The sequence below is a fragment of the Panthera tigris genome, chromosome D4 (assembly GCF_018350195.1).
Source record: "Panthera tigris isolate Pti1 chromosome D4, P.tigris_Pti1_mat1.1, whole genome shotgun sequence".
Taxonomy (NCBI): domain Eukaryota; kingdom Metazoa; phylum Chordata; class Mammalia; order Carnivora; family Felidae; genus Panthera; species Panthera tigris.
Window position 1 is genome coordinate 70,500,730 of NC_056672.1, and position 16,896 is coordinate 70,517,625.

General features: G+C 38.2%; 1 protein-coding gene across 1 annotated transcript in view; it reads right to left on the bottom strand.

The window, feature by feature from the left end:
- SVEP1 (sushi, von Willebrand factor type A, EGF and pentraxin domain containing 1) overlaps positions 1-16,896 on the bottom strand; it is a 201,310-nt gene that overhangs the window by 89,734 nt on the left and 94,680 nt on the right. The window contains exons 14-19 of the mRNA XM_042963841.1: positions 15,466-15,574; positions 11,284-11,448; positions 10,490-10,723; positions 8,441-8,602; positions 6,824-6,985; positions 138-299 (exon numbers count right to left, since the gene is read on the bottom strand). Coding sequence (XP_042819775.1) covers positions 138-299; positions 6,824-6,985; positions 8,441-8,602; positions 10,490-10,723; positions 11,284-11,448; positions 15,466-15,574 — 994 coding nt within the window. The remainder of the gene's footprint in view (positions 1-137; positions 300-6,823; positions 6,986-8,440; positions 8,603-10,489; positions 10,724-11,283; positions 11,449-15,465; positions 15,575-16,896) is intronic.

A 16,896-nucleotide genomic window follows, 5' to 3' on the forward strand; every position in this document is an offset into this window, starting at 1 on the left:
CCCCCCAAAGGACAATTTAGCAAGTCCCGACACCTACATCCACTGAGAATAGTAATATTCGGAATCACGGCTACCACAAGACAAACACAAGTCTCCAACATGCGCGATTACGTAAGAAATGAAGTGTATCTTCTTACTGGAGCAGTCGGTGATCGATCCGGCACCGGAGGAGGCTGTAGTTCCATAAAAGGGACAAGATAAGCAGAAGGACTTCCCTGGATTGGGTTGGTAGTAGTCTCGAGGACACGGGTAACAGGGTGTTAATCCAGAACGAGAGAATTCTCCTACTGGACAAGGTACTGCACGGGTAAAAACAAAGCATTTGTGAGTCGGAAGCAACATGCTCTATTTTGAAAAGAAGTACATCAACCTTCAGTCGTAAGAAAGCTACTGAATTGTGAAAATATTCTCTTGCACATATCTACTACTTGCACTATGCTATCACCCAAATATTCTGTTGTTTCCCCCCTCTCTTAACAACACACATTAACTCAATAAAAATTTGAATTGACCTTGTAATATTGTATTCTGATTTTTCTACTTTACATTATATCCTAAGCATTTCCCAAATCATCCTCCAACTTGCTAACCAGCATGGTTTTTAAGAAAAGAAAAATATTATATGCCATTGACAGACCATAAACGATCTAACATTTCCTCTACTACTGGCCATTTAGGTTGCTTTTCTTTGTTAGCTATTATAAATATTGCTGATGTGAAATTTGCTACATAAACTTATGTATACAGCTCTGATTATTTCCTTGGGATAATAGTTGAATCTGAACAGCTGAATTTGAGTCGTTGAATCTATAGATCTAAAGATAATGGAAAATGTAAAGCCATTAATACACAATGTCAAATCCTTAACAAAATAAATACATAAAAAAGATTCTAACTTACAGCCCCATCAGTAGTGTATGGAATTGCTCTTACTACGCACTCATCACTACTGATAATGATCACTTAAGTATTTTTTCAATTTGAAAGTGAAAATGGAATTGCACTGTTATTTGAATTTACATTTTGATGATGATTTAAGTTGCTTTTTTCATGTTATTAGATATTTTATTTCTCCTGTATAGTTATCCATGATTTATGGTATTTATGGGGAAGGGTCTTTTTTTTTTTTTTTTTTTTTTTTTTACTTTTAAACCTCTTAATGTCATTTTGTGTTAGACATGCTTTTTATAAACAACATCCAGTTGAATATTGCCATTTATCCAAATCTTGCTAATTGGTGGGACGGTAACCAAACAAGAAATAGCTTCAAATATGACATGAACTTGCATTTTCTTCAATAAATTTTGGTTGCATTTGGCAGAGGGAAGATGGGGCAGACTAGCCACGACTAAATCTTTGGGTTGGGATTTTAGATTGTGACCCAAAGATGAATTCATCCAGAGCATGTTCTTATGTGAACTGACTGGTGTCATGTGCATGAGTCCTAAAACCATTACAAACTGAGGAAACCACTAAAATTATCAAGACGTGTCTGCATAAATTTAAATATAGAAGAACACAAGGAAGTAGCTTTGGGGAATCTCAGCATACTTTCCATTTAGGTTTTGGGTTTTTGTTAATAAAAATCAGTACGGCAGAAATAACTAGCAATATGACTGAAAAATTTAGAAATGCACTTGAGGCTCAACGGAGCAGGATATTCTGGGTAATGGCATCTCTTTTTTATTGGTATGACAATAAACATTAAATAAGCAATAAAGCATTTGCGGTCATCTCAAGAGGTTTAGGTCAAAGTTTTTAAGCAGAAACAGCCAGTCACATCTTTTGCAAAAGTGCTCCTTTACACACCCTCTGACAAAAAGTCAGGAATCAAATCAAGAGATGGCAGAAGATATCATAGATATTAATGCTTATTTAGAAACAAATATTCTCAATACATTTGTTATATTAAAACTTTAAATTGTAAGTATCTTAGTGAAACAAGATACTTGTTATAACAAAAACATTTGTATATTAAAACTTCAAACTATAAATACCTTTGCTCACCAAGAATAAATTAATCTATTCTTTGTTGCTAGATCTCAGAGTTCTAGACAGGGCTTTGCACAAACATATTATAAAGTTGCTGAGTTTAAAATGGGTTTTCTGAATGTCAAGTTTCCAAAAAAATTATCATCTATTTGGAAAAGGTACCTCCAAACAGCTAATCACAGTAGTTAATTGGAGGCATGGATCTTCCACCAATAAAGGTATAAAACTCTGCTTCAGAGGATATATGAGTGTGTATGATAAGGTAAAAATATAAATTCTGTCAGTGAAACCAAGATGCTGTGATGAATTAAACTGTTTTGCACATACATTTTTTTCAGCACCTTACCTTCAAAAGAAAAAAAGACTACACCCCTAGAAACTGACAGCATGCCAAAAATTATACTCATATGCAATAATAATAAAATCTTAAGATTAAAAATCAGCAAGTCAGTTGGCTTTTCAAAACAGTGATGTTTATATTTGGCTTTTTTTTTTAACGTTTATTGACTTATTTGAGAGACAGTGAGAAAGTGCAAATGGGAGAGTGGCAGAGAGAGGAGAGGCAGAACCCCAAGCAGGCTCTGTGTTGCCAGCGTAGAGCCTGACATGGGGCTTGAACTGACAAAACGGCAAGATCATGACCTGAGCTGAAACCAAGAATGAGATGCTTAACCAACCGAGTCACCCAGGTGCCCCTATACTTTGCTTTTTGGCACAGAAAATGTGAATTTTCATGTGAAAATGAGCTTAAATTATATTCCAAAGGGAGACAGTTGTCATCAGAAATATACTTTCCAGGAGTGGACAGTCAGTACTTAATATATTATTGATACATATAGTAAATATACATATATATATGTTGTAAGTATACATATACACATATAGCATATGTAAATGTAAACATAACATACATAACAATAGCGTTATATGTAGTATACAATACAGTATTAAATATACACACATGCGCCTATACACAGGCAGTTCCTCATGGTCTAATTTTGTAAGAAGAAAGGGGAAAAAGTTTCATTTTGAATCTTGGTCAAAGCAGCTGTGGTTTCTGAGTCAAGAAAAATGGGACAAGATCCTTTTAACCTCTTCTATTGGAGACAGAGAGAAATCTAAGTATGCCAAAAGTGATATTAAAATAGAATTAAAAATAGTGCATTGAAGTGACCTGAAAAATATAATCCCACATGTCTGTTCCCTGATGGTGTTAAGGATAACACAGACAGCCCTGGATCCAAGTGAATTTTGCATTTTAAATGGTTTTCCTGGGGCGCCTGGGTGGCTCAGTCAGTTGAGCTTGAGGTCAGGCAGGCTCTTAGTCAGCTCAGGTCATGATCTCTTGGTTCATGGGATCAAGCCCACTGCAGGCCTGCAGCAAAGAGCCTGCTTGGGATTCTATCTCTTTCTCTCTCTCTCTCTGCCCCTCTCCCACTTGTATGTGAGCGCACGCGCTCTCACTCTGTCTCTCTCAAAATAAATAAACTTAAAAAAATATGAAATAAAATGAATGGCTTTCCTAAAACAAATTCAGGGGTCAGAGACTCTTATCCTAAGCTTCCTTCTAACTTCATTCTATGGGGCCGGGGTAAGAAATATCATCCTGGTTCAGCAGTAATCTTTCCTTTTCCTATAGGACCATATGTAAACAACACCATCACCAAAAAAAATCATTTGTGGGACTTATTCTTCTGATAAAAGTCTAAGTAATTTTTAATTTTTTAATTTTTATTTTTTAAAGTTTATTTATTTTGTGTGTAAGAGAGAGAGCTTGAGCCAGACTCCATGCTGCCAGCACAGTCTGATGTGGGGCTCGAACCCGCAAACCATGAGACCATGACCTGAGCCGAAACCCAAGAGTTGGATGCTTAACTGACTGAGCCACCCAGGCACCCCTGAAAGTCATTTTTAAAAAATTAAAAATTTCAGACTCTTCAGTTTGTAGCCACCGACCTAAGGATATTTAATATTCTAAGTGGTGATAAAACATGAAATGCATGAAATATATATTACTTTAATATAGTAATATACTTAAAAATAACTTTAAATTCAACATGCTAAAGAATGCAAAAAGTAATACTTTAGTAAAAGAGTAGGTAAACCATAAACATATACCTAAAAATAAATCACTATAGAACGATAAAAATAAGGAAGGGAGGAAGGAAGGAGCTTAAAACTAAGACAAATATATATGAGACTATTTTAGAAATCATACACATGTTAAGTTTAAAGTAAAACGGTATTTATTTACCACCACAGAAGAATGTTGAGTTCAGCTCTGCCTAACTCACTTATGACGAAAAGAATGTGGTTAAAACTTATGCTGGGAATATTAGGAGAAATATGGCAGTTACCAGAAGTTTAATTAGAGACTTTCTGGGAATTATAATCACTTTATTGCAATAATTTGGTATTAGACAAACCTCAAGGCTTATTTGGGAAGCTAAAAGGAAAAATCGTCAGATATGAATTTGTTTCACTGTAAAGATCCTAGTTACTTTTGTGGTTGGAGGGAGTGAGGGAGAAAAAGAGAATTTTTTACTGTAGACTTTCTTCCAAAACTCATTTGTATATTGACCAAAAAAAAAAAAAAAAAGTCCTTAGTAGATCTATTTCAACCATAATGTGAAGCCTGATTTGCTTTTTTTTTAAATTTTTTTTAACATTTATTTATTTTTGGGACAGAGAGAGAGACAGAGCATGAACAGGGGAGGGGCAGAGAGAGAGGGAGACACAGAATCTGAAACAGGCTCCAGGCTCTGAGCTGTCAGTACAGAGCCCGACGCGGGGCTCGAACTCACAGACCGTGAGATCATGACCTGAGCCGAAGTCGGTTGCTTAACCGACCAAGCCACCCAGGCACCCCCTGATTTGCTTTTTAATAAAAAAAAGAATCCTCAAAGCTGGTGTGATGTAACAGACATGGTGTATGAGTTTCAATTAGGTCCCCGTTAAATTCTCTTCTCTTCAGTGAAATATCAGGTTGATGAACGCTGCTTGCCCAGTTCCAAAGTTCTAACAGACTTTTCTATGTACTGTGATCCCACCTGACTGAGACGATTTAAACTGGCGAAACTGGCACAGTATAGAAAACCTGTAATTATGGCATGCTTCCTGGTTTTCTCCCTGCAGCACCGTCTTATGAGGACTGCAGATCCTAAGATGTAATGCTGGACATTACAAAGGAATGTCCCAGCACCAAAGGAAAATGTCCTATACAGCTGTTGTCCAAAAATTTGTTTCTAATTGGATACAGATGTGTATTATTTACTAAGGGAGCAGTTTTTAAATTTTCAGATGGCCGTAGACCTTAGGTTTTTAAATAAGGGTGTAGAGAAAGTGGAGGATCCACAATTTTTAAAAAGCCATGTTTCAACCAGCATGCTTATTCTGTTCCCAGTGATGCAGCAGAGGTAGGCCAGTGACTTTTTATTTTTAAACAAGTTTCATTGACTTTGCAAAGTACATGCATGGAGTTGGGAGTTCCTGGCAGCAGGGCTCTTAGCCTTAGGGTCATGGCCATTTTAAGTTTTCATTTTTCAGTTTTGTTTGTATCTTCTAGTCTTTATGCTGTATTGGAAAACTGTACATGGTGGGGATGTTAGAAATATTTGAAAACCAGAGCCCTAATCTTTTTATTTCTGTTTAAACCAGTGGCTCTTGGGGCACCTGGGTGGCTCAGTTGGTTAAGCAACCGACTCTTGGTTTTAGCTCAGGCTATGATCTCAATGTTCATGAATTTGAGCCCTGCATGGGATTCTCTTTCTCCCTCTCTCTCTGCTCCTCCCCTGCTCATGCTGTGTCTCTCTCAAAATAAATAAATAAACTGAAAAACAAACAAACAAACCAGTGGCTCTCAACATTTGGTCCCTGGACCAAGTAAAAGGAGCATCACTAATGAACTAGTTAGAAATGTAAATTTTCAGGCCCCACACCAGACCTGCTGACTTAAAAACTCTAAGGGTGGGGCCCTGCAATCTTCATTTTGAAGCCCTCCATGCTGACATGTGAGACCCAAAATTAGTCATACTCAACTTTTCCTGTTACTTTTTTTTTAATGTTTTGTTTTATTTTTTTAAGAGACAAGGACAGAGTGCAAGCAGGGGAGGGGCAGAGAGAGAGGGAGACAAGAATCCAAAGGTGGCTCAGGCTCTGAGCTGTCAGCACAGAGCCTGATGCGGGGTTTGAACCCACGAATGCGAGATCATGACCTGAGCCAAAGTCAGAAGCTCAACTGACTGAGCCACCCAGGTGCCCCCCTGTAACTTGTGAATCACTTGGGGAAGGGTATAGAACTTAAAAAGAACACCAGACAAGTTAAATCAGAATATTGGAGAGGAGATAGGGCTTCAGTATTTTTAAAATGTTGATGTAAATGTGCAGATGATTCCAAAGTACAGCCAGAGTGGATAACTGCTCACAAAAACCTTCAAACTATAGGAAATGAAATGTCATAATTCATTGAATGTCTTTTTAGAGTTTCAAGGAACATGAGACAGGACCTCACTTCATAAAGGAGGAAACTAAGTTCCTAGATGAGATATATTTCTACCCTATCATGGAGGCACATGTTTATTAATACTGAATCCTGAGACCAAGTCTTGCACCTTTTTTTGGGATCCTAAAGGCACGAGCACGGTGTTTGTGTTGCTGGTGTTTAGATTTAAGTGTTGACTGGCTGAATGAAAGGAAACTCTCCATGAAGAGACAGTCATTTACTTTCTTTGCGTGCAGTAGACATAACGGTTTTGCTGAAAACATTCCACTCCTCCAGGTATAGAACCTGTATCAGGTGTAAAGAAATAACAACTTCTAAGGCTTCGATTACCTCCACAAGCAGATATGTCCACGGCTCCTCTTTTCACAGTTGAAGTGTTTTCTGGACACGAGAGGCAGCTCCGGGAACCAAATGCTGGCTGGTAGCTGCCCAGTGGACACGATTCACACGTCTCAAGGCCATTTGATGAGTAAGTGCCTTGTTTGCACTGAGCTGAAGAGAAAAACGTAATATGGTTAGGAACAATTAAGCTATACAAAACTAGCACTTGGTAGGGTACGGTTTTCTGCCTTTTAATTTATTCAGGATACAATGAGGGACACAAAGAACTACATATAGACTGTATTTTAGACTGCCCCGTGCTTCTCTGTACTAGTAAGTTTTAGACTGATTTCTAGTTACTTTCGTTATTGCCTAGCATAGCCACCTAGAAAGTGCCAATAATTGTTTACTTTTTAATTTTTAAAGTTTATTTATTTTTGAGAGAGAGAGAGAGAGACCGAGCACAAATGGGAGAGGGGCAGAGAGAGAGGGGGACACAGAATCCAAAGCAGGCTCCAGGCTCTGAGCTGTCAGCACAGATCCCGATGCAGGGGTTGAACTCACGAGCCATGAGATCATGACCTGAGCCGAAGTCGGACACTTAACCAACCGAGCCACCCAGGCCCCTGCCAATAAATGGTTTTTGAGTGAAGTTAGAAATCCCATCTCAGAAAGGTACTGTCATAAGAACAAGTTGTACACAGGGGGACTTGGCCTTGTATAAGTTCTCAGCTTGTACGCTATTTCTGGAGTGACAGAAAACAAAACCTCGAATTGGGCTAGAACCTCATAATTACAGTGGTACCTTCATGGCTCTGAGAACTGGCCCTCTTCTGCCCTCCTACCTACAGACCCCATCTGAGGGCTGGCAGAGCAGAGAATAAAAGTAGTCTTAGCATGAAGCCCAGAGAGATTAAGCAACTTTCTAAGATTCAAAGCAGTGGCTTTGTGGTAGGGCCAGAATCCTCAACCCCCAAGTACACCATCCATTCCTTCTGCCTTCGTCCTCCAAATGATGCTCATTTCCAGCACTGCTAATGTTTTTAGCACTTCTAATCACCTAGTGTAACTCTCACGTTTATATTTGTCATTCAGCAACCACATCTGCATTTGCAACAACAGTGAGGGGTGCAGGTCTGAAATTCCTTCTTCTAGGTGTAGCTTATTGTAACTTTAACCATGAAAGAGAACATTCCCATCAGGAATGTTTATTGAGAATGACAATAAAATGTTTTTATAAAATCTTGAGATACTTTACTAGAAAGAATACATGCATCTGTACCTATAGTCATTAATTTCCAAGTAAATGGAGAGTTGATCTCATATCAAGTATCATTCTAATATGATTGCTAAGTGTTATGGAAGTCCTTGCCACCAATTAATGTGAGATTCACTAAAAAAAATCTGAGTTATTTGATAAATGTGGATTCGAATTATTGACAGTGGAATTTGACTTAGAGCAATAAAATGTTCCAAAGGGGAAAAAATAGACTTCTTTAAAGTGAGGGAAACATTAAGATAAAAATCGAAAATCAAAAAAGACAAAAATAATCCTATCTGCCATTGAGACTTCATAACTGGAGATCAAATTCAGGCTTCTGGTCAAAATGTGCACTAAGCCGTTACCTTTGCATTCCGAGCTGCTTCTAGAATGGGGATATTCAGTGTAAGTCCCTGCTGGACAGAGTTTGCACTCAAGTTGCCCTTCTTCATCTTGATAGGATCCCGTGAAGCAGCTTTCACAGACAGAATGCTTCAGGGAATAATAGGTTCCCAAAGGGCAATTGACTGAAAAGAAAACAAACAGGAAACACTGAATACAGTAAACTAGAGAAATGGAACATATTTGGGTTCTTTTTTCCTAAGGCACGAAAATAATTAAGCACGCTTCCAAGTACTACTGTTTATGTGTTAAATCTTATTGTCAGAGGTTTACTCACAAGATAAACCTTCCAGAAATGTATTTCTAGAAACCAAGAGTAGATTCTTTTTTGTTTAAGAAAATGCAAATTCTTATTGCCCAAGCTTCAGGCTTCCATGATAGGGGCTTTAAAGTGTGGATTAAAGAAGATCATCCCGGGAAACACAGAGCTAACAAAGAAAAGGCTGCTGAAAGAAAAGGATAAAACAACGCACATTTAGGTTAATTTGAGGCTTCAAGATCTGAAAAACAGTTCCTTAGCTGTTGCTCTGAATGGCTCCCTTATGAAATGGACTGCTTGTCCATTGCAGCATCATTTCTAGAAACAAAACCAGGAAAAGGCTGTGAGAGTAAAAGAGATGAGTTAAGCAGACCCCTGTCTCTGCCTACAGGAATTACTGTCCACTGAAGGCAAGTCCGAGGCATCCTCAGACTCAAGGGTTCCCAGGAAACAGGCCAATGTCAGGACCTTCCTTCCTTGGAGATCTGGTCTACTACTTGGCAGACTTGACGTGACTCAGGATTTCTGAGACCACAGTGGAATGTTAAGCCCACTAAAAGGCTGCTTGCAAACTTAGTATTTGCACAGAGAGGATATTTGAAATTAGCACCTAGAGGATTCTGATGTTAAAGTCTGTAAGAATTACCTGGGAACTCACTAAAAATTCAGAGTCCAAGGCTCTGCCCCCAAAGTGTCAGATGTATTAGATCTGGGACAGGACCTGAGTCAAGATGCATTTTGATAAGCACTTCAGATGCTGCTGCTACAGGCCGTCTCAAGACCACACTGAGAAATGCAGAACACTGGTCAAGGTGATTTCTAATTTTTATTCACAAGGTAGGGAGGAAACAAGAGCAGGCTCAGAATGACCACTTTAGTGTGCTTTTGCTGGGCTGAATTGATCACCCAACTGAGCTCTGGGAAAAGCAATAAAAACTGCTGAGGAAGGTTTTCCAACCAGGAGGCAAGATCCCATGCCTACAGAGAGACTGGCACCAGACTCATGTCATTTGGTCCAGTTGAGTGTACAGAACCTGGTTAGAGGAGTTTCCAGTATCTATAAACAATCGGCTTACACGGGAAACAGGCTGGAATTGATCCAGACTGTGGCAGTCGGGGTTAGAAATTAAGGGGCTGGGGGTAAGGAGAATGGGGAATGGCTACTTAATGGTTATGAGATCTTCTTTGGAGGTGATGAAAATATTTTGGTAGCAGTGATGGCTGAACAACATCATGAATGTACTAAACACCAATGAACTTGTACACTTTAAAATGGCTGATTCTATGCCACGTGAACTTGGCATTGGCTACCTGGGTGGGAATCTTAGCTACACCACTTACTGTCTTAAGGGGTAAGACGTACTAACTGCCTAGCCTCTCTTTCTGGCTTCAGTTTTGCCATCCGTAAAATGTGCTTAATAACAATAGCACTTCGCAGAATTGGTAAACAGAATTAAACACGAGAGGTGCTCAGCCAGCCTATGGAAATGGTCCAAAAATATTTGTTATTATTATTACTGGAGATGTTGTTGAAAGCTGTGAACTCTAAGGATCTGAGTCCCATACGTGAAATAGTTTTCTTGTCCTGAACAACAGTGGTTACTTAGACTCCTCAGACAGAATAGTAGTAAGGACCACACAGCAATAGCGAAATGTTTCATTTCAGTATCCCTGTATAGTTGTAAAACAGCTCTGTGCATCTCATCTGACCCACTATGCGCCAGGTATTTTGTATTGCAGGGAAAAGTCTTACCACACATCCGCCCTCTCAGCACTGAGCCTGGTCTGCAGAAAAGGAAAGCCTTTTCAGTCTCCAACGAATTGCTCTCGGCTACAAGCATGTCAGTTTCAAGCTGAAAGGAATACATGGGCTCCTCATTGAGGATCCTTTTCAGTTGATTTGTAATGGTTTCCAAAGTCATAATGAGTCGTTGCTGATTTTCCAGTTCAAGGGTATCATTTCTTTCACTGGGTAATGGCACACTAGCTGAGATAAAAACAAGATGAAATAAAACATAACACGGCACACACGGTGTTTCAGGAAACTGTTTGTAGTTAGTTCTTCAGCAAGAAGAAATGGCATATTTACAATCTTCCAGGAAAGATAAACTCAAACTCAGTCACTACTTACTGAACAACTAGTACGTGGACAATATTAGGAACAATGCAATTTGTTTAAATCCTTCTATTATATGCTGGATCTAGATTGTTTTTATGAAGTTCTCCCATGTAGCATGTTAAATTTCTGCAAGCTCTTGCTTTTTAAAAACATGCCTCAGTGTGTCATGTCAAAATGAATACAAAGAAGGCTACTTGTTGCTGTGAGAATCATAAAATGTATCTGTGATATTAAATTGAAAAGAATGACAAAATTTAGGGGACTGTGCTGTCCCTAGTTTTGGGTTCCAGGATTATTTCCTAAGAATGATAAGACATGGAAAATTTGCAAAATAGGTTTCCACACCTATTTTCAAGGTTTCCACACTTGAAATAGGTTTCAAGACTTCCCCACACTATTGTTTTTTCAAATAGACAGTCTATCCTTACCTGTGATGTTAAAAATTAACTTAATTTTGTGGTTAGATAACGGGGCGCTTCTTTTCATTCGTGAAGATCTGGCTTTGCTGGCACCTGAGGGTGTTTCTTGCACGGAGTCCAAGAAATCATCATAAGAGTAATCCAACCTATTAGCCGCGCCCCAGCCACCAGGCCCTAGACAGTTGGGGCAGAGAAACAAGATTCTACAGTTGCCTCTTTAGCAGCATTTAGATTTTAATGTTAAGCCACAAGTCAGATCGCCCTTGATTATTTCTTAAATTGTCCATAATGAACTGAATGATGTCCATAATGAACTGAATACAGGTTTCTTCTAGAACCTCATAGTTTTCATCTATAATTTTATAATTTTTAGGCACATCACTTTAAATTTAGATTACCAAAGAATTACACCAAAAAGAAGAAAGAAAAGTCTCAGTGGAGCTACCTATGCCTGTAAGCCATTCTATCTTTGAGCTAATAGTTAATTACTTCAGCTTTAGAGGTAAATAGGATGTGGGTGCAGAATTTTAATAAATTCCCATTTCCCTTCAGGGTTTGTTCCATTCTTTTAAAAAATGTTAATATCAGCTTTACGAACTTAATGCACATGAGCAGGTTTCCTTTTGTGGGGATTATTCAAGACAGCTGCATCATACTTTAGAGTGGGGTCAGTTTCTGAAGATAGCATGTAAGTTAAACGTGATGTAACCACACTGGAGGATGTGACATGGAGACTTGAGATCTTTAGATTCCCTGCATGGATTCAGATTGTAGCTTCTGAATGCATGATGTGAGGGTGTACAGTCCTCATCAAATTACTTTCATCTCTCTGAACCACACTTTCTCCTTTTATAAATTGAGGTCACTATTCGTACCGCACAGGTCTGGGGGATAACTGAGACAATATACATAAACCATCTAGCTCAGTATTTGACTCACTCTAAAACCCCAGTAAATGATGCGAATATTGGCCTGAGTATATTGTTGTTGCTTACTTATGTGCTTTAAATACCAAATTATATTGGGGCGCCTGGGTGGCTCAGTCGGTTGGGCGTCCGACTTCGGCTCAGGTCATGATCTCACAGCTTGTGAGTTCAAGCCCCACATCGGGCTCCGTGCTGACAGCTCGGAGCCTGGAACCTGCTTCGCAGTCTGTGTGTCCCTCTCTCTCTCTCTGCTCTCCCCCACTCATGCTCTGTCTCTCTCTCAAAAATAAATAAATTTTAAAAAATTATAAATATCAAATTATATTTATACAGGCCTGTCCACCTAAGTAGGCTGTTTAAAAATTTTAAATAAAATTTAAAATAGATTTTTAAATAAAATAAGCTGCTTAAAAATTTTTTTTTGTTTAACTTGTTTTGGGCTATTAAAATTGCCTACGATAAATAATTTTGTAAATAACTTTGTTTTTCACTTAAGTGTTTTTCCCACAAGTATTAGGTAGGCATTATAGGAAAACAGATGAGTAAGACCAAAAAAAAAATGTGTAAATTATCTATAATTCCACCACATAGAAGTAACAACTATAGCATTTTAGGCAAGATTTTCTTCTATGGATATATAAACCCACACATACACATTTATGCATACAGATACGTGTAACAGTGGAATAGATATAAACATAAAAGATTATACTATGTGTATATTATTTAGTAATCTTTTTCTAATTTTATCAATGGTATATTACTGCATTTTTGTGTCATATGTTTTCATAATATTCTCTTCTATGTCTATATACCAAAAAATAACCAGGTTTCTGTTTTCAGACTTTTAGGTTATTTTAAAATTTTGAACATCCTTGTGCATATAGGATTTCATACAGTGTAAGCACCATTATTGAGAAGACATATTCCAATTTCAGAGATGTTCAGATGAAAAATGTACACCTTAGAATTTATGAAATGGAGTACATCTTTGCACATTGGCATGATTTTTACCTTGAGGAATATTCTTAGAAGGAGAATGTCAGGCTTGAGTGTTTTTAATCCTTTTGACACATATTGTCCATTGTCCTCCAATTTCTCCTCTGTGTTCAATATGTGAGTATGCTTTTTTTTTCCTTATACCCTTGCCAAGTTTGGGTGTTACAATTCTTACTTGAATTTGTTAATCTGACAGGTTGAAAATGGCATCTCATTTTAGTTTTCATTTGAATTATAAGACTATCATGAGGTCAAACCATTTATATATATATATATATATATATATATATATATATATATAAAGTATATATATATATAAAGTTTATATATATATAAAATTTATATATATATAGTATATTTTTCATACATTATGACTCATCAAGTTGTTAGAAAAATTATGCTAATCTTGGGGCGCCTGGGTGGCTCAGTTGGTTAAGCGTCTGACTTCAGCTCAGGTCATGATCTCGCGGCCTGTGAGTTTGAGCCCCGTGTGGGTCTCTGTGCTGACCGCTCAGAGCCTGGAGCTGCTTAAGATTCTGTGTCTCCCTCTCTCTGCCCCTTCCCCACTCATGCTCTTTCTCTCTCTCTTTAAAAATTAAAATGTTTTTTTTAAAATAAATATTATGCTAATCTTGGGACTCTCCATTGTAAAGGCATTCAAGGATGAAGGCTTATCTCTTAGGATCAGTGGTACCATCTGTCCATGTCTGAATCTAGAAAACTGTTATTTTGATCCTTATTGGATGACAAACATTGCCTATCTCAAAGTCTTCTGACGGCAAGTGATTCTCTCTGTGTGTATCCCTAAACCCTCAATAATCTACCTCAGTAACGTGGGAGGGGAAACCTGGGTCACGTGTGGCAGAAGAGGCCTGTTACTCTAGTCATGCCACTACCAATGCCACTTCATGTTTTTCTACCTAAAACTTTAATGTCCGAAATTTTCGCTGAGAAGTTTTATATAATAGTTCAAATGGAGAGAAACCCAAAGTCTACCAACAGGAAGTTGTTTACCTAAGTTACAGCAATTGATTGATTAAATAATAATATGTGGCCCCTGAAATTGAAGTATAATATTTAATAAAGGAAAAATGTCCTCAATAAAATGTTAACTAAAAATTCAGGTTAATAAAATAATATGGGCACATATACACACATACATGTACAGTTATATGTGTGTATGCATATACATTAGTATATCATATATACATATATTAGTACATTAATGGAATTATTTACAGGATTATTTATGTGGATTATCTTTATTTCATTCTTTGGGTTTTGTCAGTTTTCAAATTTTTGCAATAAACATATATGCAAAATAATATTTCTAAAATTGAAAAAGTATAAAGCAAAGGTCAACATCACTCTTCATGCTAAGTCACTAACAATACAATACATGTGATTAGTGCGAGAAACAAAAAGGATGTCTGCTGTAATGTCAACTAATATTGTCTCAGATAACCTTCTAAGGACTTTATTTGTACCTGTGTTTACTCAATTTATCCTGAGAATGGCCCTATGAGTTTAGAATTCTTATATACCTATTTTATAGGTGAGAAGACTAAGTAAGGCACAGAGTACAAATTTGCTCAAGACCACAAGCTAGCAGGTGGTAGAGCCAGAATTTGGATGTAAGAAGTTGGTGTTAGAGTCCATGGTGCTTAACCATGACACTATTTTGTTATCACTATTATTTTTAAAAACAGTATTCTGGAAGTGTTCGGCAGTTTTATAACAATGCGATAAAAATCAGAAATATAATTACTGGAAAGGTTGATGATTTTGCTAATGAAAGACCCAAGAGTGACTACTAAAATCTCCCAGGAATATTAAGGCAGTAAGCAAAATGGCCAGATACGCCAGCAAAAAATCACACACCAGACTTAGGAATGACCTTAATAAAAATGTTTAGAGATGCCATGCAGAAAATATCAAAATTCAACCAGAAGGTATATCCAACCTGAACAGATTGAGTCTTAACATATTCTTGGTGAGGAATCGGAGCATTTTACATGTGTAACTGTTTTAAATTCACGGCCTAATTGCAATTTTAATTGAATGCCATATAAAAACTGCTTTAGTACTATCCTATCATATAAATATTAAACTATCACAATCATAATGTGACTTATTCTTCTTTTTATCACTTCAAGAGTTTTGTGGCTTAAAAAAAGTTAATTTTTCTAATTTGCCCCACTCTCCTGGAATTAGTTTATTTTGCAGATCAGTCTTGCAAACCACTGACACTACATAATATAATTACCAATTGCAAAGCCATTTTCATAGTCATAATTATATTCAAGGCAATATTTCTTGGTCAGGTCCTCCAATCTGCAGTCAATGTCATCAGCATCACTACAAAATGATGGGACCTGCAAATAAATAATGAAAAGTATAAAATGTAAATCACATCTCTGTGTGCTTTGGATAAGCCCTTCTTTCCCCTGACCTTCACAATTCTATCCACAGGAGAGAGGAGAGGGCTAGAGCCCTGCATGTTCCTGGACAGACTCCTGGTCCTCCTCCAGGCCCCGCCCCTTACAGCCTCCCGTGTCTGTGAATCACCACAATTATTTTCATGCCTTTTTGTCTCTGTTTATATCACTGATCCCCAGAAGCCCAGAACTCCTGGCATATCTCTTGTCTCTGATCTTTTACCCCATATGGCTCTTTAGATCCCTTTCCTCTGACTTTATCTCCCACCCATCTCCAAGTCCTCAGAACCTTCCTCTGCCCTTTGGAACTCACAGCCAGTAATCAGCGAATCTCCTATTATTTTTTTCATCTCCTTTCTTTCTGTTCCTTTTACCTTTGCTCTCAACGGCATCTCACCTTCTAGCTTCCTCAAACTGTGGGCATAGAGGTGGAGGAAGTATCTTCCTCACTCTTCCCTGCTGTTTCCAGATCATGCTCCCTCACCCCTCCTTAGAGCCTCACAGTCCTGAAGCTCATGGTATAGTAGATGGCCTCTCCATGTGGCCGCTACCAACAGCTTTTCCCCATTCTGCATCACCCCCTCCTTCTAAGAACATCCAGTAACTCTCCCTGCTATAATTGTTGGGGATTTCTGTATCCATCCAGCTAATCCTTCCTTCACCTTGGCTTCCCACTTCCTTTTTCTCTTTCTCCTCATGTCTTCCAGCCTTACTTTGTCACCTGCTCTCATAGCCATACCCTCAGACCTCATCATGCCCGGTAACTGCACCCTCTCCTCCTCTTGGAATTCTTTGACTTCATCAGATTTATAATCCGTTGACCCCTCCATCTCTTCACCGTCTCTCAGCCTGATGTCTCTTCACCTCCTTATTATGAATTATTCCTGAATTACTCTCTCACACGCACCCTTCTTCACTTGTTTGTCTGCAGAACCCTTAACCCTAAACTGATTGCTCTGCTTTGTCCACACATGCACCCACCCACATGGTTGATTACAGCTTGAAAGAAAACACACACCTGCTTCTGGCCAATCCTAGCACCTTTCTTTAGCACATTCATTTGTGCCTTTCTAGAAAATTTGGTACCATCACCTCTCTTTCCAAACCTCAACAACTCCTTCCCATCCTTATTATCTCAGCTGATCATTCTGCATCGTTGTTCACTGAGAAAATAAGAGACATCAGAAAAGGTCCTCTGACATACTTCCAGCCATGTATACCCATTCGTGCGTCCGTGTTCCTGGGCACTCTGCCTCCTT